Below are 24,653 nucleotides of genomic sequence, written 5' to 3' on the forward strand. Positions count from 1 at the left end.
ATATTCCTTCTCGTTCTGCAAATGTGCTCAGATCTGAAGGCTGTTCTCCTACAAATTGTCACGTATTGTTCATTTCTTTGAATACTGCTTTATAATGTCACAATTTCCATAGAGTGCCAAAGGGTATTTCTAAAGTCCCCTGCAGGTAAGTCGAAAAATCACTGCAGGGTGTCCCTCTGGCAATCCTGTCACGAGGACTTCATGGTAACTTCTGTAAAAGGCATTAAGGTGGACAAAGACCTGAACTATCGAACTCAAGCAACTCATTGCCGTTTCAACCGGACAGCTGGGTGACTGTGGCCATAATCTGTTAAATCCCTTTGCTTATTCCTAAACATGGCTCTCTAATGTCTGATCAGCTGGGTTATAGGGCACTGAAATTATGGAGGAATATCATCTGTGGTTTTAGGATTTTCAGGGAAAAAAAGAGCTCTACTGAAGTCAGGGTTTGGGGGCCAGCTTGTCAGTTACAGCCTGCTCCCTGGTCCTCGTGGACACTTGGCTCTGAAGGGCTCCTCCAGCGCCTGGAGCACAGGGAAGGCTCGGCTGGAGGCTGGAGGACAAGGCTCTGCTGCTTCTCTCTGGGCACGCGGGGAGCCCGACAGAAGTTGCATTCCAGGCGACCTTCTTTGCTCTCACCAGGAACAGTCAGATAATTGACCTCTGCTGCAGGTTAATCGTCCTTCCCAAACTGAGCCGCCATCTGTGAGCCGGTGTCTATTAAATGACTGCAGATGTCCTGTTAGCAGGTGGGAGCGGAGCCCTGGGACATGTGGCTGGGGAGGGGCCAGGACGAGACATTTGAGTTCTGGAGAAATAGCTGTGTGAGTGCAACCCGAGGCAGCATCTCTCAGGGCCATCAGTGTTCATGGGTGTGTGTGTACTGAGCCCTGCTAAGGCTCTGTCCCGAGAAAGAAGATGGTCTGGTTAGAGAGACACCTGCACATACAGGAAACTCAGTGACAAGCTTGCTAAGCAGTGAGAATCAACGGTGGGCTTTCCCCTGGCCCATCGTTCCCGATTTATCCGTGTTACTTGACTATGAGTCCATTAAGAATGACAGATTCTTGGGCCCTGTGATGGGTTAAATGGTGCTCCCTAGTTGGGTACTCAACTGATAAGACTCATCCTCCCATCTTCCGTTCCAGAGACCCAGAGAGCCATCTATGTGTGTGTGTGTATTTGTGTGTGTTAATTGCTCAGTGGTGTCTGACTCTTCACGACCCCATGGACCAGAGTCCTCCAGGCTCTTCTGTCCATGGGATTCTCCAGTCAAGAATACTGGAGTGAGCTGCTATTTCCTTCTCCAGGGGATTTTCCTGACCCAGGGATCGAACCTGGGTCTCCTGCATTGCAGGCGGATTTTTTACCATCTGAGCCACCAAGGAAAGCCCAATATCCACCTGGCCTGATTTAAATCAGGAAGAAGGAACACAGACATTTGTAAGTCTCCGTTACAGTCTATTAAGGAGCTAATAGGGAGAAGATGAGGAGCTGGAGGAGTGAGGTGGGGACTGGAGAGAGAAGAGGGGTGGAGAGTCAGAGAGTGATGGAGAGAAGGGAACACACTGAGCCGAAGAGTGTGGGGAAGTGCCGGTGCCAGCCGGCAAAGTCGATCAGGTCCCGAGAACGTGCACGGTGGGGCTAAGAAAGAAACTAAAGCAAGAGACTACAAAGATGGGGTCGAGAGGTTCAGACACGTCACCACGAAGGGATGCAGTCTGACACCAACTTTATTCAGCATCTCATATTTATACAGAAGAGCGTGAGAAAGACAAGACAGTTGACTTTTTTTTCTTGGTTGGCCTATACATCTTACAAACAGTCACAAGAAATCTTGAGAGCATGGGAATGGCTCCCTGTTATTATTTCTTACACCAGATAACATATCTCTGGGCGTGAGAAGTTTGCACAGAACTCCAGGTGCCTGCAGTAAATAAGCGCCTAATCTCTGGGGTGGCGGGACAGAGAGCTATGTTTGCAAGCAAACCCTCAAGGACTGAGGCAGCTCCCAGAGCTGTGTCCTTCGGACAAAGGACCCTGTTCTCACGGGCAGCTCCCCGCATCTCCCCCTTTCTTTTTATATAGGCGCACGCTTATGTTCCTTTAACCGCAGACCATTTCCATAGATGGAAGCCTTTATGATCCATAGATAATCAATCAGTTTTTAAATTAAACAAGGTGCAAGAAATAAAACAGTTAAAATTATTAAGAATAGTCCTCCCATGGCTGCTCCAAAGTACCAAATACTATTGACAGTAGGTACATTTCGAAAAAGTTCTTTAACAAAAGACTCAGCTCTTTTTGCAACATCCAAATCAGGTCTGGGTCCATTTTCAATGTTCATTATTTCCTGATGTAGATGCAGCAAATCTAAGGAAATATTTTCATTATGCCAAATACCTTCTAAATGAGCTTTCACCTTATCCCGAGCAGTTATACTACCATTATATTTTTTGGGAGTAACACAGATCTATCAAAAATCAGCATGACATTGTACTCGTAATCTCAACTTTATACTTTGAACCTCTTCACCTAAAAATTTTACAACATCATAAAGGGCATTCAATCGATCCTCTAGCTTTTTGTCAATATCTTCTTGAGTCCCCAGGGCAACGGATGCATTTTGTGCCAGATTATTAACAAAAGTTGCAGTTTGTACTGATTGTGCCAAGGACAGGGCTGCAGTAATCAAGGGAGCAATAAGAGTTACCAAAGCTACAAATCCCAGAATTATTAACCCTATTCCCCTGCGATAACGCATTAAAGCACCCTCTACTTCTCTCCAAAGTTCAAGTCCCCTTTCATCATACCAAGACCCATTAATCTTTATAGGAACCATAACAAAAGCAGGCTGTCTTAAGACTAAAACCCTAGTTTGATTAGTAATTCCCCTGACGCAGTTAGTTAAGGTACAATTGTTACAAGTTACATTATAATTTCGTAACCCAGGTTGTATTTTTACAGATCCTACTAGCAAAGCATAAGGGTGAGGCACACATGCATGAGGGTATCTCATGGTGAGATTCCACAAATAACCATGTCTCACTTTTGATCCCACCTGAAGGTAGGAACCCTCACATCAAAGGGCGGCAGCTAGTTTCCAGATTTCTGTTTGGAACACTTTAAAGCCGCCCAAATTCCAAATATGGGATACAAAGTTCCTATTATCTTGAGCTCCAGGGTTTCGGGCCGAGTCTGGAGACCAGTCCCACAATGACTCATTTGTCCCAAATATGTTATAAACCGTAGCAGTTCCATCTCGACACAGTTTCCATGGTGCAGCAGTGACTCTTCCCCTTGTTCCAAAGTCGCAGAAAGGAATATCTAAAGGACCAGTTCCATTACGACATTGAGGAATTCCAGACTCTTTTGTTACTCCAGGAATATACAGGCTCCAACCATTGTCATAATCAGCATATCCGGACTCCCCAACAAAAAGACATTCTGTTGAATTAAAATATCTAGACAGACAAATAGGTAAGCGATCAAACACTCCACGATAAGAGAAATTAACTTGATTAGGAATAACATGTTTATCTGAAAAACCACCCAAAGCCACAGTATCATTAGTGTATATGGGAATAGACTGACCCTCCCAGCCCACCGGTTGGAGAAGGGGAGGGTCGGGAAAACAAGCCCAGTAAGCACTTGAATATTCTTCAGAATGTGCAGTATTAATCTGATTTAAGATAATTAATAAGGTTATTAGGAAGCTTAAAGGCGATATCGAATTGCCCTGCACAGCAACACGATTCTGTGCCTCTCGCATCAATGCCTGAAGTTGTTGCCGAGATGGTAATTCATTATGCTCTTGAATCGTCAATCTCCTCATCTGGTTTGCTAGAGATTGTCTCCGCTGTGCGTACCAACCTTTCCGGCAACCAGCGTGGCGCTTCGGCATCCTGTAGGAAAACACAAACATGCCCTCGTCCCCAGATTAGTACTGGATCTGGTCCATACCATTTTTCCACAAGTGGGTCTTTCCAAAAGACTTTAGGTCTTATTGTTTGTGCATCAAAGTTCCAAAATCGCTGTGTTGCTGAACGGCCACTTATATCCAATTGTAAAAAATTTAGAACAAATAAAGCATGGTTTAGAGAGTTGGAGGGGGTATTGGGATATAATTCCCCCTTCTTTAGTTTTTGCAATTGATGTTTGAGAGTTTGATGTGCCCGTTCAATGATTCCTTGACCTTGAGGATTATAAGGGATACCTGTTTTATGTGAGATAGACAATTGTGTACAAAATAATTGAAAATTTTTTCCAGTGTATCCTGGACAATTGTCTGTTTTTATGGTTTTAGGGGTTCCCATAACAGCAAAACATTTAATGCAATGAGCTATACAATGTTTGCTAGCTTCTCCAGATTGTAGAGAGGCATGTAAAAAGCCGGAGAAGGTGTCAATAGTAACATGAACAAATTTTTGTTTACCAAATTCAGGAATATGGATAACATCCATTTGCCATATATTGTTTGGCAACAATCCTCGAGGATTAACTCCATAATGGGGGATGCCAAAAAATTGAGGACATGTTTGACATTGCTTAACAATCTGTCTGGCAGCTTCTCGAGTAATGCCAAATTGAAGTCTTAAGCTATTGCTGTTTTGATGGTGTAAGCTGTGGGAAGTTTTTGCCATTTGTTCCAATGAAGGAAATATCATACGTGTAGCTTCATCAGCCAAAGCATTGCCTCGTGCTAAAGGTCCAGGAAGCCCAGAGTGAGCACGAATATGACCAAAATAGCATTTATTAACTCTGGAACAAATTAAATGTTGTATATCATGAAAAAGAGTTTGGATAGTAGAATTCAGGGTACCAATAAATGGAACAGTCTCAATAGTGTTTAAGGCTCTTATGATATATTGACTGTCAGAATATTAATTAAATGGAGCAGAAATTTGTAATAGAGCCTGAAAAACGGCAAATAGTTCTACTTCTTGAGCAGACTTACAATTAGTACGCCAGGTGGTAGTATTGTCCTGTATAATCAAACTAGCTATTCCATTAGAAGAGCCATCAGTAAATACAGTTAGGGCGTCGGCAAGGGGCTGAGAAACAACGATTTTTGGGAAGAGAAATTGGTGATAATGAGCAAATTGCAAAATTTTATCTGAGGGATAATGATTATCAAGCCATCCACTAAAACCAGCTAAGGCAATAACCCAATTTAGCCAACACCATTCCCGCCTGCTCATCTCTTATCATTTTACCAATTGCCTCAAGCAGGCGGGCAACAAAATCCTAATATGGCTCATCTGGCCCCTGGCGAATTTTAGATAAATCTTCAGTCTTTTTATCAGAATTTGGAAGCTTTTTCCATGTTTGTAGAGCCGCAGCACTAATCTGAGGGTAGGCTCCAGGCAAATAATCAAGTTGACTATTAGTGTCTCGATATTCTCCCTCTCCCACCATCATTTCATAAGTGGTGTTCAGTCCTTTGTCGCCAATTGATATCGGCTGTGATCCCACATTGCTCAGCAAACTCAGATTTCCATAGTAAATAATCTCTTCCAGATAAACAAGCTCGAGCAACCTGTTTCCAATCATTAGGTGGCAGATTTTGATTTCCTAAAGCCTCTATAATAGCCTGAGTAAACGGCACAGTCGGGCTGTATTGTGCACAAGCCATTTTTAGCTCTTTCAGTTGTTTAAAGGGCAGTGGCTCATAATACCTCTGCTGTTGAGCATTTTCAAACACTGGATAGATTCCTGAAAACCCGGAAATATGTTCTCCTTTTTCATTAGCTCGCTTAATCGCTTGTTGAAGAGGAGATAATAATATCTCACTTTTAATTTTTATGTTTTCACCGAGCAAAGAAGCAGGGATAGATATAAGCTCTCGTGGTTCTATGAAAGGCGGAGGTGGATCGAGTCCAGCAAGAACCGAGGGAGGATATGCTGGAGGCGCAGGCTGGCTGGAGTGGGAGTCTCCCTATGCATCTTTTTTTACTGCTATAACAATCTTCTGAATTAAATTCTCCAGCTGTTCTTCAGAAAGCCCTGAATGCTTTAATTTCCCTTTTCCCAAGGGGGATTGCATGTTAACCATCATTTCCCAAGGCATATCCTCTCTATGGTACTGAGCCGCTTGTTCATTTAACTCTTCCTGTTCATCAGAGCTTAACACATCATCACTCCCTCCAGCCTTACAAGCTGTTCCCTCAGGCACAGCATAAAGCGGCTCAGGTGGAGGGGCAGAAGGCTCTGCAGCTTCGGGTCCGTGGAATCCCTGAGAGCCGTTTGAATTTTATGTCCCTCATGTTCAGGATCCAGACAGTCTCTAATGAGAGTCCACAAAGAAAAAGCATCCACAGGAACACGATTGGGACCATGTAAGGAATAATATGTCTGCAATTGTTTTCTTACTTTTTTCCAAATTTCCAGACTAACTGTTCCTTCCTCTGGAAACCAAGGACAAACCTCTTCTATAAAAAGTAAAAACTTCTCTAGCTGTAACTTATTTACATGAATTCCCCTACCTTTTAACATAGTTTTCAACATATGTACAAATAACTGGCGGCTATTGCATTGTCCCATGATGTATTACTCTCGACAATCACCCTCCCTGCCCTTTACTTTAATTAATTAGGAATTCCTCTTTACTTACCTCAATCTTGGTGGGCAGCGGCCGTCGTCCCGCTCCGATTCTCAAGTCCCTGTTCAGGCGCCATCTGCCGGTGCCAGCCGGCAAAGTCGATCAGGTCCCGAGAACGTGCACGGTGGGGCTAAGAAAGAAACTAAAGCAAGAGACTACAAAGATGGGGTCGAGAGGTTCAGACACGTCACCACGAAGGGACGCAGTCTGACACCAACTTTATTCAGCATCTCATATTTATACAGAAGAGCGTGAGAAAGACAAGACAGTTGACTTTTTTTTCTTGGTTGGCCTATACATCTTACAAACAGTCACAAGAAATCTTGAGAGCATGGGAATGGCTCCCTGTTATTATTTCTTACACCAGATAACATTTCTCTGGGCGTGAGAAGTTTGCACAGAACTCCAGGTGCCTGCAGTAAATAAGCGCCTAATCTCTGGGGTGGCGGGACAGAGAGCTATGTTTGCAAGCAAACCCTCAAGGACTGAGGCAGCTCCCAGAGCTGTGTCCTTCGGACAAAGGACCCCGTTCTCACGGGCAGCTCCCCGAAGGGAAGCTGAGCTGTGATGGATTTAAGTGGGAGAGACCGCATCCCACTGTTCCCCTGGGGACTGAGCTTCTGGGCGAAGATGCCTGGGTACTGGAGCGAGTGGCCCCTGTGTGCCCCTGCCCTGGGATTCCCAACCTCTACTCCTGTCTCTAGAACTCTGCAGGCGGCCTCTGCAGACAGAGGAGGGGTGCTGGCAGCTCAGGCCTGCAGCCACAGCAACCAAATCAAGACCACTTCAAGGACTGGAAGCAGTCAAGCCACAGGCTGCACTCCTCCCCACAGTCAGACGGTATGGTGAGCCCTGCAAGCAAGGTGGCTGCTAGGTGGCATCACTCATGAGAAGCTTAGCATATGTTCTGGCATGTCCTGGTTGCATAAATTTGAAATAAAATGATACTGTTTGTCGTGTCCGACTCTGCGACCCCACGGACTGTAGCCCACCAGGCTCCTCTGTTCCTGGGATTTTCCAGGTAAGAATATTGGAGTGAGTTGCTATTTCCTTCTCCAGGGGATCTTTCCAACCCAGGGATGGAACCTGGGTCTCCTGCATTGCAGGCAGATTCTTTACCATCTGAACCAAATAAACTAAACCAGTATATTAATAATAATACTAACGATGATGCCGTCATGCTTGATAAAAGACAGAAATGAACATTTTATAACTGACATGAAAAAGAATAAACCTGTTGCAATCCAGTTATTCAAAACTACTTGAAAAATGAAATATTTTGATGTATTTCATCCACTTTACATAACTATAGGTTAGATACAAGTAGCTATTAATGACCATGACATTTAGCTTAAAAGCTTGATGGTTTTTATCTGAATTGCTCCTAAGCAAAACTGGGAGCTTCTGCAGGCAGCCCATCACACACAGCAGCTTCTTGGAAAAAATGAACAGCTTGGTCTTCATTGTCTGAGCCTCTTTGGTTCCTTGAGAAATCAACACACAGGCCTTCGTCTCCTCTGTAAGCAGGAATCTGCCGGCCCCACAGAGCACATATTTGTTTGGTAGCGTTTCCTCCTCTCTGAGACAATGGTGACAACTTTGCTTAAATAGATGAACATCCCCGTGTCTCCGTTTGCACGTGGCAGGAACAGTCGGTGAATGTGGATAACGAGTTCTCATCACTGAGGCTCCCCTGGACTGGAGTGTCATTGCTGCCAAGTCACTTGGTTCTTCTCTTCCTCCACTGCTTTTCTGTCTTCTGCCTGTGACTTGATCATGGGATTCTCCAGGCAAGAATACTGGAATGGGTTGCCGTTTCCTTCTGCAGGGGATCTTCCCGACCCAGGACTGAAACCACCTCTCCTGCATTGCAGGCGGATTCTTTACCACTGAGCCACCAGGGAAGCCTGTGATGCTGCCACATGTACCAAATATTAAGTGTGCAATACATGCCCCGATGGATACTAGTTGCCAGAAATAAAGCCAGGATCTCTATAGCTAATGAATTTGACCATTTCAACTAATATTTCACTTTGGCATGCTTCCTTTTAGTACTATTTTGAAAATTCCTTAGATCTTCAATCCATGGAATGGATACATGCAAAATATCTAATGAGGTCTTTGCATTGCTGTTAACTGTTTTTAACAAAAGTTCCCCATAAATTCTATGAAAAGGGGAAAGGACAGGAAGAAGAGGAGAGGCATTTTGCAACTTACCAGAGATCTTAGTAATGATGACTGTAAACAGAAGCACTGACTAATCCTTTCCTAGGTTGGGTGGGGCATCTGGAAACAGGATTTAGTGGAAGAGGAGCAGATGCCTCAGCAGGTCCTTGGGGTGTCAGGGGAAGTGGGGGGCACCTTTCTTAGAAGCTCTGTGTATATCACTGACTGCCCCAGCATCAGATGCCTCATGTTGAAAAGACAGACCCAGAGTATCTGGTTAATGCAAATGGTTATTCTGAGCTGTTTATGTTGGGAGTTTGTGAGTAAATGTGTTAGTCACTCAGTCGTGTCCGACTCTGCCACCCCATGGACTGTAGCCCACCAGGCTCCTCTGTTCATGGGGATTCTCCAGGCAAGAATACTGGAGTGGATAGCCATGCTCTCCTCCAGGGTATCTTCCCCACCCAGGGATTGAACCCAGGTCTCTTGCACTGCCGGTGGATTCTTTACTGTCTGAGCCACCAAAATAGTCACACCATTTTCACTGCAAAGAAATATTTTACCATGAAAAAATTCTTTTTTTCCAAAAGTGCACAAAACTCTTTGGTCAAATCAATAGACATGTATCAAAGCATTAACTGTGCTTCCACTATCTGTATGATCAAAATATTAATTTTTTTCTTTGCATTTTGTTACATAGGACTTCCCTGACAACTTGGTAAAGAATCCACCTCAATGCAGGAGATCCTGGTTCGATTCCTGGGTTGGGAAGATCCACTGGAGAAGGTATAGGCTACCCACTCCAGTATTCTTGGGCTTCTCTTGTGGCTCAGCTGGTAAAAAATCTGCCTGCAGTGTGGGAGACCTGGGTTTTTTTGTTGTTGTTGCATATGAAGTCTTTTTACAAGCTGGTTGTTCTTTTGCTGCAAAACCATCTTTTGCTGATGTATGTGTGTGTGTGTGTGTGTGTGTGTGTGTGTGTATGTATTCTGAAGAGCAGTATTCATGTTTTCCTTTTTCCAAGCCTGCTCCTACAGAAGTTTCAACCTTCCAGAGGCATTAGATGCACATTATTTTGGTTGTGATTTTGTTTTACTAATCCATGAATGCTTTCAGCTGTGACAATACTGCATCTATAATTTTCAGTCTTCTATTTCTTAGAGCCGGCACGCTACGACTTCAGCAGCTTTTAAAGTCAGCTTCTGAGAACTATGCTGTCTGTGTTTTAGAAGTATGTCTAGATGCTTCTAAGGCTTGGATTTAATACAACTTTTGAAAACCTACTATCTTCCAGATATGCTAAGAACTGAAGGTACAAAAATGAAAATGATACCTTAAAAGGTACTGTAAGGTTGAATGCATGAATGAGAATGCCTGTTTCTGGTTTCCAGTAACAGTAAAGAACAGTAGAGCCCCACGTCCCCCATCTAGCCAGCCGGCCCCACGTGAATGTGAGGACTTAATGAGACCGCATCTGGCAGGTGGTACTTTTGGCTGCACAGGTGTGTGACTGGGGCTGCAAAAGACTGATGTGTACCTCTTGGTGTGCTATAAATGCATGGTCAATAACTTCAGGGCAAAAACAATGCCTTGTGACCCCAACTCTCATAGAAGACTTTTGAAAATGCCACTGAGGCAAGGACAAATCCTACCTAAGTGGTAGCTTCCATGACTGCTTTGCCAGGAAAGGAATATGAGAGGCCTGATTAAGAAAATTCCAAGTACCTGAGAATGTTTGGTAGCAAAACACAGATAAAACATCTTAAAACGGTTAGTTCTCAAATATTTTCAAATGTTCATCTCGAGTCTGATTCCAAAATAGATGAAAAGAAGCTGCTTTGGGCATCTTTTTATTCAGTTCAGTCGCTCAGTCATGTCTCTTTGAAACCCCATGGACTGCGACATGCCAGGCTTCCCTGTCCATCACCAACTCTCAGAGCTTGCTCAAGCTCATGTCCATCGAGTCGGTGATGCCATCTAACCATCTCATCCTCTGTTGTCCCCTTCTCCTCTCGCCTTCAGTCTTTCCCAGCATCAGGTCTTTTCCAATAAGTCAGTTCTTCTCATCAGGCCAAAATATTGGAGCTTCAGCTTCAGCATCGGTCCTTCCAATGATTATTCGGCACTGATTTCCTTTAGGATGGACTGGTTGGATTTCCTAGCAGTCCAAGGGACTCTCAAGAGTCTTCTCCGACACCACAGTTCAAAAGCATCAGTTCTTCGGTGCTCACTTTCTTTATGGTCCAACGCTCACATCCATACATGACTCCTGGAAAAAACAATAGCTTTCACTAGATGGACCTTTGTGGGTGAAGTAATGTCTTTGCTTTTTAATATGCTGTCTAAGTTTGTCATAGCTTCTTTCAAAGAGCATGCATCTTTTAATTTCATGGCTGCAGTCACCATCTGCACTGATTTTGGAGCCCAAGAAAATAAAGCCTCTCACTGTTTCCATTGTTTCCCCATCTATTTGCCATGAAGTGAGGGGACTGGATGTCACGATCTTAATTTTTTGAATGTTGAATTTTAAGCCAGCTTTTTCATTCTCCTCCTTCAGTTCCATCAACAGGCTCTTTAGTTTCTCTTTACTTTCTGCCATAAGGGTGGTGTCATCTGCATATCTGAGGTTACTGATATTTCTCCCAGCAATCTTGATTCCAGCTTGTGCTTCATCCAGTCCAGGACTTCGCATGATGTACTCTGCATATAAGTTAAATAAGTAAGGTGATAATATACAGCCTTCATGTACTCCTTTCTCAATTGAACATCTTATTAGTTTCAATTTTATTTCACAGATTTTATACAACATAAAAAAGCATTGAATACTGAACTTTATTTTATTACATGGTGTAAAACTGTTAATAACAAAAATTTATCATAAAAGATGTTAAGTACAGCAGAAACTCTGACCATTAATGCAAAGATTTAACATAAAGTATGCTCTATTTCATGATCTTTCACTCTACGAGAAAATCTCTAATTCAGTTTGTCTAAATGTAACAACTACCCAGTAGCCTTCACTTTTATGAGTTTTACTCCCTCCTGTTTTATTCAAAACAGAGGCTGGCGGAGGGCTGTGATGATCAGAGCCTGCCACACTCATCAGGAAACACAAGCTTGCTTGTTCTTCTGATTGTCTCAGGATCGATTATCTTCAACGACAATAGTTCTAGAATAGGGTTCAAGTTCTACAAATATATACCGAAATTCATATTCACCACTTTCTGGGTTCTGGAAAAAAAAACAAAAACAAACCAAAGAGCATCAAGGCCGTGCTTTCCCCTCGGCACTTCCCGTGAGTCCGGGTTCGGGACCCCTACCCCACACGGCTCACCTCCTTCACTTCAAGGTGCACGGTTCCCTGCTTCCCAGGCTCCGAGCCCTGGATGTAGAACTTCACTCGCATGTGTTTCAGCCCATCTTTCTTGTATTCAATAAAGCTGTCAAGAAAATGAAATAACACAAGCCTGACTTCCTTTCACTTAAGCCTCTCCCACCAGCCCCCCGGATCCCGGCTGATCCGATACCTAACGTGCTGCCTTCGGCCTCGCCGTGTCACCTCCCCGTAGCCTTTGACGGGCTCGCCGAAGACACTGATGACCTAGAGCACACAGACCAGGCCTGCTCCATCAGGGTTATGGTTTTTTAAAGCTTCCTGGAAAAATATTTTCTGACAAACCAAGCGACCCCACGAACTGCAGCATGCCAGGTTCCCCTGCCCTTCATTATCTCCCAGAGTTCACTCTAATTAATGTCCACTGAACATTTTTAGCAACATTTACCCAATGGTGTCTGATACTAAAACTTATGAGAGCAAAATGATACTTTAGTCACTAAACACACATATAAAAACAAATGACCCTATTTAAAGCAAACCAGATCGAGGGGTAGGAAACCATTATTCCTAATGGGAAAACTCAATGAAGTGGAAATGAAATTTTCACTGAACTGAAAATGCAAATACTTTGGAATATTTTCATAAAATACAAATTTGATATGAAAGTAAAACAAATATTGCTTCAACTCTGGAAATATTTAGTTTGTTTGCTGAGTGTCTTCAGTATCAGAATTTTCAGACATAAAGAAAAAGAAGTAATAGGTAAGATGAGACTTATTAAAGAACTATGTAACAATAGTAACTATGAAACAAATGGGACAATTCTTCAAATAACTCACTATAATAGATTAAACATGTCAGTATCAGAACATTAGAATTTTCTGTTTTTCAGTCAGTCACAGTGCCTGGCAAAGAACAGGCCCCTAATAAATGCTGACAAAATCAAGTTGTTAAAGTTTAATTATTCTTTGTAGAGCTCGTTCAGGCAGCAAATTAAGTTATGAGCTTGAAAACATCCCACTCCGTGTTTATTCAGGGAAGTTCTCTTTTGTTCCAAATGCTGAGGATCACTGAACGGCTAGCTTGTGAACAACGCAGCAACTCTTCATCTCTTCCAACATTTAACTACGTGACTGGTCATATTTATCATTGGAGTGTGTAAAGCGTATCTTTTCAGGTAGAATTAGGTTTCCCAGGAACTACAATGGGAACTTCCTTATTCCCTGCTGAGTTTCACTCAGAGTGGCATCTCCCCACAGCTCTCAGATCGCCCAAGTTCAGTACGAAGGAAAGACGTCAGAGACCGTTAGCTCCCGAGGCTTCTGTCCCGACAGGACTAGACACTGATGGAGCATATGGAGGCGGTGTCCAGGGAAACCCAGGGCAGGGCATGGATGCTGACAGGACTTATGCTGACAGCGTCTGCAGGTTCGAAACCTTCCCGCTCTCCCCAGGGACCGTCTCTTTGTTATTAGTCCTTGGTCTATATGAGAAACAGCCCTGCGATTTATGATGCTATATGCCATATTCTTTCAAAGTACAAGAATTAAGCTTTAAATGAATTAGATTTTTCAATGCCGAAGCTTTGCACCCAGGGAGTAAGAAATCTGGGCCTTCACAGGCTACACTGGCTTTCTCTCTGTGACTGGAAAGCCCTATGGAAAACTTCCTTCTCGATGGGATCCTTTAAAAAAAAAAATCAACGCGGTTTTTCTGCGCCTGCCTACTCCTGGGGTGTGGTTCAGGCAGGCTGTGCTTAAGACATAAGATCTGGAATCAGACAAACTTGGACTAGGTTCTGGCTCTCCCTCTTACCAGGCTTCCACCCTGGCTCAGAAGGTAAAGAATCTGCCTACAAATGTGGGAGACCGAGGGCTTGATCCCTGAGTCAGGAAGATCCCCTGGAGGAGGGCATGGCAACCCACTCTAGGATTCTTGCCTGGAGAATCCCCTGGACAGAGGAGCCTTGCAGGGTACAGTCCATGGGGTCGCAAGGAGTCAGACACGACTAAGAGACTAACACGTTCACTTTCTCCCTCTTACTGGCTTGGTCATCTTAGCTTTGTTAATTTACTCTCTTTAAATGTCAGTGTTCTTCTGCACGCAGGATAGAGACTGAGCGCTTAGAGCCTGGGCAGAGCGTGTGGTGTGCACTATGCTCTCAGTAAGCTCCAACAATTCCCACTATGATCATGAGGTCATGGATCAGGTTTTTAAAAAGACTGGACACTTACTGCATGAGTTTAACATGCTGATATAGTCTAAGCTTTTACAATTAGAATTGAAATGTCCCTGTATGGACCTCTGGGTGCTGCCCATAAATCAAAGTATTTCAAGTAGCGAACAAGGAGCTAATAACATAATCAAAACCTAACCATTCCGATTTATTACATAAATTTCACCAGTCTTGGAACCACTATGTGACTTCTACCCACCACTCCCCCGGTCACCCCAACGTTTTTTCCTTCCTATTGTCGGAGTCTGTATAACTCAGCCTTGAAGACTAACCTCGGGATGTGATCTGCACTTTTCTAGGGCTTTCCCATATATCTTATTCGGACTAGATGAAGAAAAAAGTTCTCTGAAGATCGTGTAAAACAAGCCACCTGAAAATCACAGAAAAAGGAGATCTAGCAAAACAAGAACGAGACAAATGGAAAGTAAAAAAGACATTCAGGAGGTTTATACTTGCTGTGATTTCAACCTGTAATGCTGATTCCAATAAGCACCACTATTAAGTAGGTAAAATCTCTTCCGGCTTCTTTCACTGTAAAGAGAAAACACCCCTGGTTACATGTGTGCCGGACATGAGCTGGATACTCTTGGCTTCAGGATGTCTAGCAGGTGAGATGTGGGTTTGGGACATGGGAGGGGTCAGCGTGTGTTCTGGAGCAGCTGCTGTCAAATCTGCGCATTGGAATCACCTGAAGAGTTATTTGCAAAGAACCACAGCCGACTCTGGGAGCAGGGCTGAGGAGTTGGTACTTTAGGTACTTGATCTTAATGCCTCCTTACTGTCTAAGATGAGGAAATCCTTTGATCCAGTTCCTCTGAAGCCTCCCACATGAAGTGGCAGCTCATGCCTCCCTGTTAAAGGCTAGCTCTTCCTCCTGCTCGAAGACCTGGTGGGGGCTTCCACCTTGCAAGACACGTGTTCTGGCCAGGGTACAACGTAACTGGAAGGAAGGAGGAAACGGGCCACCCCAGCCCTGAAGTGGCTGGAGGCCCCACCAGCAGAGCCAGCTATATCCCAAGGGAGATGGGAAGGGGCGCAAAATACAGACCGGGACGAATGGGAGCTGACTGATCAGCACTCTCCGATCAAACACTGAAGTCTGACAAGCAGCCTGGGAGCTGGTGCACAGCTTGGCTCGTGCTTGGAAAGATGGAGCGAGCGGGGTCCACATTAAGTGAAGTAAAAATGACAGCACTGCCACAGCGAACTGTGGGTGTGCTCGAGTGGATGTCAGACACTAAGGCCGGCTGTCCCGAAGGAGGGCCTGGAAAACACTGCTCACAAGGTGCTCTGACAGCCCTGGGGATGGCCCAGCACTGAAGCCAGGTGGGAACAGTCGTGACAACGAACAGCTCGGTTTCTGGACCTGAACCGCTCTTCACTCCTGGCATTCATTTACCGAAGGAAGGCCAACTCCATCAGGAGGCACTTGCGCAAGTATAAGATTCCCCTGGTCCTTCACCAGAGCCCCTCGGCCATTAACTTGGTGACCCTATGCTGGAAAAGGGGACACTTCAATGTCCACTGGACAGTGTCTAAGCTGACATCAATAACCTAAGGAGTCTCTACGGTCCCTCTGTTAAGTACCTGTGGTGGCTATGTAATAAAGAGCCTGGCATGTAAGAGGGTCACAGCTGCGTGGACTTACCAGATGGTCATTTCCCTGATTTTCAAACTATAACTGGAACGGCTATACTCAGTCATCAGCAACAACAGTCCCTAAACTAGGTCCTTTGAGGTGCATTGCCCACCATACCATAATGAGTAAAGTCCAATGGAAGCCTCTAAAACTGCCTCCCACTGATCAAAATAGTAAATAAAAAACAGCACTGCATCTAAGGGCCATATGTCAAAGACAGCGCTATTCTTAGAGGCTAAAGACAGGTGTGGTTGTCCCAAGAGGTACTGGCATGGCTATTAGGAAACTGAGATTAGAAATACTCACACTCAATTTTTAGTTGTGCGAAACCGGGGAAATTAGCCTTATACATACTACTGAGTCCTGTCTGAAAAAGTAAACGGTGAAATTCAAATGAGATGAAGTAACACCTGGGAAATCTACTTGTCTGTTACAAAACATTAAACAACGGTTTTATAAGCTCTCTCCACACCAAACTAATAAAAGTTGAGAAAAATCTTACAGGCATAATTCAGCAAAGTTGCATCAAAATCAAGCGTCAAATGTGAGTTCTCAAATCTGGGAAGAAAATTGTAGGCCTATCTTCTCTGCTTCTGAACTGCCTTCAACGGTTCTACCTTTTAATTTGCGTGTACCGCTTATTCTCGGTTCTGAACTTATATAAAGGGCACTGGCAGCTCCCGTCACGTTTGCTGAGACTGATCGCTACACGGAATCCCCTTTACCTTTCTGTGACGTTGAGAGGACGGTTTCCCCGCCCTGACTCCTGTGCACAGACACTTGCTTGCTGCCGTCCTCCTTCGCGCTCTGGGGGCTCCGTACTTGCGTCCAAATGGATCTCTGGGTGACTCCCCAAATACACCTAGGTCGCGCCGTCGTGTTCTGCTCTTGCAGCCCCCATCTCCACCTGGGCTCAGTCTGCGAGCAAGCTCTGTGAGGCACAGAGTGTGGCAGAAACCATGGCTTCCCGGGGCACCCATGCAGCCTCTCCGTGCACCGCACAGCTCTCAGGAGAGTGCAGATCATGCTCCCGGAAGGCCGCCCCGCTCAGGGAAGACTCCAGCTGTGAAGAGGAGACCTTCGCGACCTGCCACACACCCGGCCGGACGCGGGCTCCAGCGCTCGCGCGCACACCGGTGACGCTGCACGGGTGTGCTCGGCAAAAACGTTAGCTCCAACTGCGTCAATCAAGACAGAACGTCTCCCGAAAGGAGCTGACGCCCACTTTCCCTTCCCTTCGGCTCTCCTTTCACTGGACTGAAAATACTTGGATTCCTTTCTCTGCTGACATTCACCTGATGTCCGGCAGGCCCCTTGCAAAGGGACCTGGAAGACCGCTAGGAGTTCTGGGAGTGGTAGTTCGAGGGCGGCACTCCTCCCGGAACTGCCCCGGCGCGGGACGCTCAAAGACTACATCTCCCACAGTGCAAGGCAGCCGGGGCGCGCGCCGATGCCGTGAGGTCTCCCACACGCCCCTGCGCGGACGCCCCTGCGCGAACGCCGCGCGGCTCGGTCTGACAGAAAGGCGGGGCTTTGTTGGTGGCGGGCGGGATGGGAGCCCCTGGCGCTGCGTACTTCAGGAACCTGCAAAAACCAAGTTCGCGGTTACAAACCGTCTATCCCGATGTCCCTCTAGAAGGGGCCGTGCCAACTGGGGAATTCTCGGTCTAAATGTGGCCCTGCTGTTGCCTCTGGGCAGACGATGTAGCCTTTTCGTTTGGTGTTCTTAAACAGTCGGGCAGGAAGCAGCCCAGACTACCCCAGAGCCAGCAGGTGGGGAGGGCGAAGCCGCCTCAGCCCCCGTGGGAGCACAAAGTCCAAGTTGTGTTCTCGCCGCCGCCAGGCGTCCTCGACGTCGGCGTCGGTGCCGAAGCCGGCTGACAGGCGGAGTTGTCCTCGGCCCCGCCCCCCACAGTAACTCTGCGCACGCGTCAGCGTCGAGGGGGCGTGGCCCGGGGTGGTGCGACGGCCCGGAGGAGGAGCGTCGGCGCTGGGTATCCATGGCGATCGGACGCGGCCGGCTCCTGCAGCTGCAATGGCAATGCCTTTTGGCGCGGCCCCCGCCGCTTGGCTGCTTTGGCTCAGCTTTCGCGAGCCCCGGGGCTGCCGCGGGGCGCGCAGGGTTCAGGTGACTCTCCGGGGGTGGGGTGGCGTGGGGGCGGGCTCCCGGGAGCCCCGACGGGATTAGCCCCTCACTCCCCCGCCTCCCTTTCTCTTTCTTTTCATTGATTCCGATCTGTTTGCGCGGGAAAGGTCTGGAAGGACGGAGAGAGGCAGTGTCTAAAACTTGTAAGCCTGGGGTAAGCCCAAGTCACGGTTCAAGTCGAGGAGCTTCCCTGGAATATTCTGTCTCCTCGGTTCATTCAGTTAGTGGGCCTTGGGGCTACGGGGGCGTGCGAGGCCCTACACCTGGAGCAGCCCTCGCGGAGAGCCGCCGCGTGGACGCGCCCACCTGCGGGGGCAGGTGCGAATCTCCGCGCTCCCGCTCCGGGTAGCCGGCACGGCTCCCCTCCAAAGCGTCTTCCCGAAGTTATTTCCTAATTCTGGGGCCGGGTTTTTGTCTTTTTTATGACTTTATAAAAGTCGATTCTACTTATCAAAACATAATCAATTTTCTCTCCTGCACCCAGTTCAGGAACGGAGGACTCAGCCCCTAACCAGGTAACGCTGTTAGGCAGGTTGGTCTGGGAGCTGCACCTCCGCCATCAGGGCCAGGTTTGCGTTTCTGAGCAGACCCTGGGGGGATGCCTTCTGTTAATAGACAGACACCCCTCGGTGCTCGCTCCCTGATTCTCTTCTGCGGTCTTCCTGTCCAAGCGGAGGAGGGTGTGTGTATGTGTGTTGTTGTTGTTGTTCTGGTGACAGGGGGCTCGTCTTTGCTCCAGTTCTCTTGGGGTACCCTGCGCCTGAAGGGTGGTCCTCTTCTGCAGTCACAGAAGGAGATTGGAGGAGTGAGATCGGGAAGGGGTAGGGCGCAGGAGGCGGCAACTGCTTTCCAAAAGGAACTTCAGCTTAACTCCAAGGACAGTGGCCCACTTCACAGAGTGAGTGGCCCAGGTGTCAGAGGAAGTATCCCTGGTGCTGTCTTCATGTCTTATTATATCCCTTTCTTTCATCCTGAGCTGTTCCCAGCTCTGGACTGGTCTTCCCAGTTAGATTGCAAGGTGGAGGAATAGTGCTAAGGACCGTTTGCATTCTTGAAGACTCTCTTTTTGCTTGTAGATCTCGATTTATGGATATAGAAAGTCTGCCATATTATGCCTTCTAATAAACCAGATGTCTGTGTTTAAGCATAGAAAAGGATTCTGTTACTAAGCAGTGACTAACACTACACGACTACTACTTACCAGCTCAACTACTTAAGGTATATTTTTTTCCCCCTGAATCTCCAGGACTGTGTCCCATGTCCATCCTGCTGGGATCCATTACCCCGTTTACCCTAGTTTCAGAAGCAGGGCCCCCCTCGCTAGGTACTACAGTGATAGTTGGTTCTTGAGAATAGCTGTAAACGCTGTACATATCACAAGCCTCGTGACAAAATGGCGACAATGCCTGCAAAATTTCTATTATGTAGGAAAGAAAGACAGGAATTTAAAGTAGGAAGATTGAACTTTAAATCAATTTGCCACTGTTACTAAAATTAGTCTTTATATATAAGGTTCTGTTAGTGGGAAGCAGGATGATTGTTACATGATGAATCTTCTATTACTTTGTAAGTTGAGTGAACTTGTTGAAATGATGTAATTAGAATGCCTGTAATTATGCCTGGCATGGGAGTGTGCATGGCAGTCTGTGATTTGGTGGTATATAAATTCTTCTTGGTCAAGAAAAGTCAGATCTTAAGAATGGTTGTAGTCTAAGTAAGTGGTTATTTTTAATGTCTGGAGGCAGAAAAAATTAGATTTTAACAAAGAATCACACAAAGTGTTTAATATGTTTAGATCTTTTTAACACAAAATATGAATTTGTATAAATAAATATCTTAAACTGTAAGAATATCACAGAAAGCTGTCAAGTTGGCGTAATTTCTGCTTGGTCTAATTTCTTTGATTTATCAGATATTAAGAATCAGGCCCAGAAAGTAGGTTTTTAAAATACTGAACTTAATTCAAAGCAATCAGGTAAAGTTTGTCACTTGAAAAAAAAATCGGTTTTAAACTAAATGTCATCTTCCTAGTTATAAAGCTTAATACGCACTGCTTAACTTTGTAGCCATACAGAGCTTCATGTCATGCATGGGACTTCCTGTTGGTGAACTGTGTAGCCCTGAAGAATGTGCAGTTAGTTTATTTTATGGAGAAATGCAGATGTGCTCTCAATGGTGCCAAAGTCCAAAACGATAAGATGTATGGTGACACAGTCGTCACTTAATTACCTCACTAGAGCCTCAGTCTTCTGCTCTGGCAATGAGGGGCTCAGGAGATCTAGTTTAATCATGGAAAAACAAAACAGGAACAAATAAATAGGCTGTACTTTTCCAACAGATATGAGCTAGTGGGCCGGGAATTCCCTCTTGACCTGGAACACTAGTGTAACAGTTTTGGGGAACAATGTTAAAGAAGTTTTGAGGTTTCTGCAGGGTGTGCTCAGAGGACCTGGAGCCCAGAATGCTTGGGGGCTTTGAGATTGAAGGCTCCAGCTGAAAGGATGTTTTTTGCTGTGATAGCTGTGCTCCCAGACCTTCTTGTGTGTGGGGTTCTTAGTTTTGAGATGAGAACAACAACCCTCCCTTACAATTCATTACATTTTCAGTACACAGGAAGTATTAGAGAGTACACTGTGTTCTCTCCAGTCTTCCAAGTTCTATTTAAAAACAAGCACCACCAAAAACTCTATAATCCCCTAATCTTGTGAATCAGATGTATTATCAGTTAATACCTTGTTATCTTTCCTGGCAGACTGCTTTTCTTTTTGTGTGTGTGTGTGTTTGGTTTTTTCCTCTGAAGAGAGAAATACAAACATAAGATTTTGTAATGTATGCTGATAGAATGTGCATTTTAGATCAATGTGTTATTAATTTAGAAAATATTTATTGAATGCCTTCTTCATGCTGGGGGTGTTGTGGGTGCTGAAGAATAGGCAGCGAGCAGACCTCATGCAGAAGCCCTGCCAGCACAGCCCTTCCACCAGTGCGGTGGGCGATGGTGTCTGGTGATGTGTGCTAAGGAAAAAAATGGGGGGAGCACCATGTGTGTGTAAAGTGCAGATTGGAGTTTAGAGGGCACGGCCGGAAGACCTCGGTGAGACGGTGATGTTTGAGAGTCAGACGCGACTGAGCAACTAAGCAGGTACACACTGCATGTAGGAGGTGAGGAAGCAGGCTGTGCAGACGCTGTGAACTTGTTTTTATGCAAACACTTCCACCTGTGTTGCAACTGTCCATTTTAACTGGCTGAATGTTGCTTACTTTATGGAGGCCATGGGAAAGAGCTGATCCTGTACTGTTTCCAGGGGCTTCTTCCCTGGTGGCTCAGCGGTGAAGAACCCACCTGCCAGTCCAGGAGATTCGGGTTTGATCCCGGGGTCAGGAAGATCCCCTGGAGAAAGGAATGGCGACCCACTCCAGTATTTTTACCTGGAGAATTCCATGGACAGAGGAGCCTGGTGGGTCACAAAAGAGTTGCACACGACTTAACGACTAACAGCAACAACCAAATACTGTTTCTAGTACTTTTCCCAGTGTAGGCAACTTTGAGATGCATGTTCCTGAGTGAACCCTTTGGGTTCTTTTTTTTTTTTTTTGCCTTGGGATATATTTCTAGACCTGAAGTTCTTGGCTTAAAAAAATACCTGCCTTTGAAGGATCTCAGTATATACTAGGACTTGACTTTCCCTGCCCTTGGCACCAATCTGTGCTCACACTAGTGAAGGAGAATGCCTGCCCATCTGCAGCCAGGCCACCCTTGTCATCGTTTATTTGGTCTTTGCCACTTTGCTAGATTGAAACTGATGGATAGATCTATTAATTTACTTTTCTTCGGTTTCCTTGGAAAGGCCTAGGGTGATCGTTTTGATTATTTTTCATCTTTTGATTGAAGAAATACATAATGGCAAAAAGCTGTTATCAATTTACTAATGCATCTAAACAAATTTGTATTTGATCAGCCACAGCAGTATTTGTTTAAGTTATAAAATAGTATCTATCTGTGAGAGACGCTCCTCAGTCATCAGTCAATAGTATCTACCTGTGTACAGACTCACAGACTTCTGGGCACACTTGTGTAGGGGTCTAAAGGTAACCCATTCAGGACTGGATAGATATTGTTACTAAATGGAAGAGTAAAAAAAATCCTTCAAAGCTTAAGTAAGCTCAGAAACCTTTGTCTCCTTAAGATATTTTCTTTGTATAAGAAGCACAGGTTATCTAGAGTTTGCAGGATTGGTTAGCTGCTTAAAATAAGGAATGCTTTAAAAAACTGTGTGTGTAGTGTTGAATTGTGTATTGTGCCCCCTTCTCCCATTCTTCCCAAGTTCTTGTCTACCCAGAACCTAAGGATTGGCCTCTATTTGGAATTAGGGTCTCTGCGGATGTCATTAGCTAGGATGAGGTCATGCTGGATCAGAGTGGGTCCTAAACTGAACGCAACTGCTGCCGTGTAGGAAGACACATACACCAAGGGAAGGCTGCCTTGTCAGGAGGGAGCAGAGGTTGTGGTTAGCTTAGCTGCCACAAGTCAGAGAGCACGGAGGACTGTCAGCGCCCTCAGAAGCTGGAAGAGACGGGGACGAGTAGGTCCTGGAGCCTGGGGAGGGAGCATGGCCCTCCCTGCACCTTGGTTTTCCTGTTTGGCCCCTTGGTCTGTGAGACAACGCGTTTCTGTTGTTTGAAGCCACCCTGGATCAAGGTACTGTAAGGCACGTTTGCGCGGTCTCTTCTGACTCTACGACCCGCCCTGGACTGTGGCCTGCCAGGCTCTTCTGTCCGTGGGATTTCCCAGGCAAGAATACTGGGGGTGGGGGTGGGGTGGTTGACACTTCCTTCACCAGAGGATCTTCCCAATTCAGGGGTCAAAACGACATCTACATGGCAGGCAGATCTTTGCCTCTGAGCCACCTGGGAAGCCCACTTTGTTAAGGCAGCCCTAGGAAATTAAGACAATTAGGAAATTGTCTTTTACCTCTGGTTGCCAGTATAGCAAGATCAGTGGAATTGAAGCTTGTTGGCTATGGAAATCTTTGCTTAAACAAAAATGTCAGTAGAAGTATAAAAATTACTGCCCAGGAGGGATTCTCTGACTAAAGGGGGAGAGGGCATTGCAGAGCTTTCCAAACGAGCATCTCGCCCTGCCCTGTCCCACTCTGCGTCTCTGCACTTGGCCAGGAAGTCAGGTAAGATGAAGAGCACCTGAGTGCCTTCTGCTGCATGAAGCCGGGATGGAGGGGCAGCAGGAACTGGACGGTACTCTGCCTCTCCTGGGTTGAGATGCCAGCACACAGAGGGTCACAGTGTTTCCTGAGGGCTTGCCATGTGCCAGCCAGTATGCTCGTTTGTGAAGAGAAAAATCTAGCAAGGGAAGAGAAACTTGTGCTCTGGCTGCTCGGAAGCACCTGGGGGATCATCAGGCTGTTTGAGCGCTTGCTGGCATGTCCATCCTGGCATGTGTGTCTCCACGGCAGGCACCAGGGGATGCCAAATCTGTGGGCAGCACCATCCCCAAGCCTCCTGAGATCAGGCTGTGCTCACGGTCAGGGCCATCCTTCATCTAGATCTGTCCATGTGGACTTCATTCTTCTGCTCCCAGAGAGACTATTGCCCTGACTTCCAAGTTCTTGGGGTACCCTCCCTTTGCCCCCCAGTCATCACGCATATCTGGTAGGAAAAATGGGATGGGGTGATTAAACCAGTGGTGAACAGAGTGTATCCTCAGAGCCATAGGGTTGGTGAGCCAAGCATGTGGATACTGCGTGCTCTAGGTTCTGGTTGATTCTGAAATGGTGTGCTGGCTGGGAGGGTCAGTGATCGCTGTGTCTGTGTGGCAGGGGGGTGGGGGTCAGGTGTGTGGAGGGCAGGTAAGGAAGCAGGTTCCATATTGCCCCAGCAGAAGCAGCGTGTCCACCGGGAGGTGTGCACTTGCTGGCTTTCTGGGCATCTCAGGTCCCTGCCCAGCTGCTGTTGAGAACGGCTTGTCTTGAGGGGTGACTGTAGTGAACATTGATTTTAGCAGGTGGGTGTTTGGTCCTCCTGTAGCTGTGACTGCCGGAGCCGGAACTGGAACCGCTCGTTAGCCCTCCAAGATGGGCAAACCTGAAGATGGTGCCAGATCCAGTTCAGGAATTAAAGTGTTTTTTATTTTAAACCCTACTGAGACGTGCTGCAATTCATGGGGTCGCAAAGAGTTGGACATGACTGAGCGACTGAACTGAACTGATGTTAACTTTACTGTTTTTCTATTGTGTTATTTAAACTGGACAGTTGACATATTTTATCTTCCCTTTTTGTTTTCATTCAGTACTCTTTTTTTTAATGTATTGATTTTTTATTCAAGGATAATTGCTTCACTGTTTCCACTAAGTTCTTTCTGTAGCACCTTTTGGTTTGCTGATGGTTTATAAGATGCAGCAGAGTCAGCCCAGCCTTCAGGTTTGCTCAGAACACTGAATGTCTAACTGCCCCCCCACCCCCACCCCCCTGCCTTCTGTAGACGAAGTTTCACAGCGAGTTATCTTTGGAGTG

The 24,653-nt window shown here is 45.9% G+C and overlaps 2 protein-coding genes across 4 annotated transcripts in view; one reads left to right on the top strand and one right to left on the bottom strand.

Annotated features, from left to right (window-relative positions):
- Positions 1-11,587: 11,587 nt before the first annotated feature.
- TIMM21 (translocase of inner mitochondrial membrane 21) lies at positions 11,588-17,303 on the bottom strand. The gene is given in 6 exon segments (NM_001035453.2): positions 11,588-11,998; positions 12,102-12,207; positions 12,295-12,368; positions 14,613-14,710; positions 14,809-14,871; positions 16,705-17,303. Coding segments are annotated over 6 exon segments (735 nt in total). The 5' UTR covers positions 17,006-17,303; the 3' UTR covers positions 11,588-11,905.
- A 54-nt stretch (positions 17,304-17,357) lies between these two features.
- FBXO15 (F-box protein 15) overlaps positions 17,358-24,653 on the top strand; it is a 38,271-nt gene continuing 30,975 nt past the window's right edge. Inside the window, exon 1 of one of the 3 annotated variants that reach the window (XM_059880764.1) lies at positions 17,358-17,439. The gene's annotated coding sequence lies outside the window, so the exon portion shown is untranslated. 3 annotated transcript variants of the gene reach the window in all.

The sequence above is a fragment of the Bos taurus genome, chromosome 24 (genome assembly GCF_002263795.3).
Source record: "Bos taurus isolate L1 Dominette 01449 registration number 42190680 breed Hereford chromosome 24, ARS-UCD2.0, whole genome shotgun sequence".
Classification (NCBI taxonomy): domain Eukaryota; kingdom Metazoa; phylum Chordata; class Mammalia; order Artiodactyla; family Bovidae; genus Bos; species Bos taurus.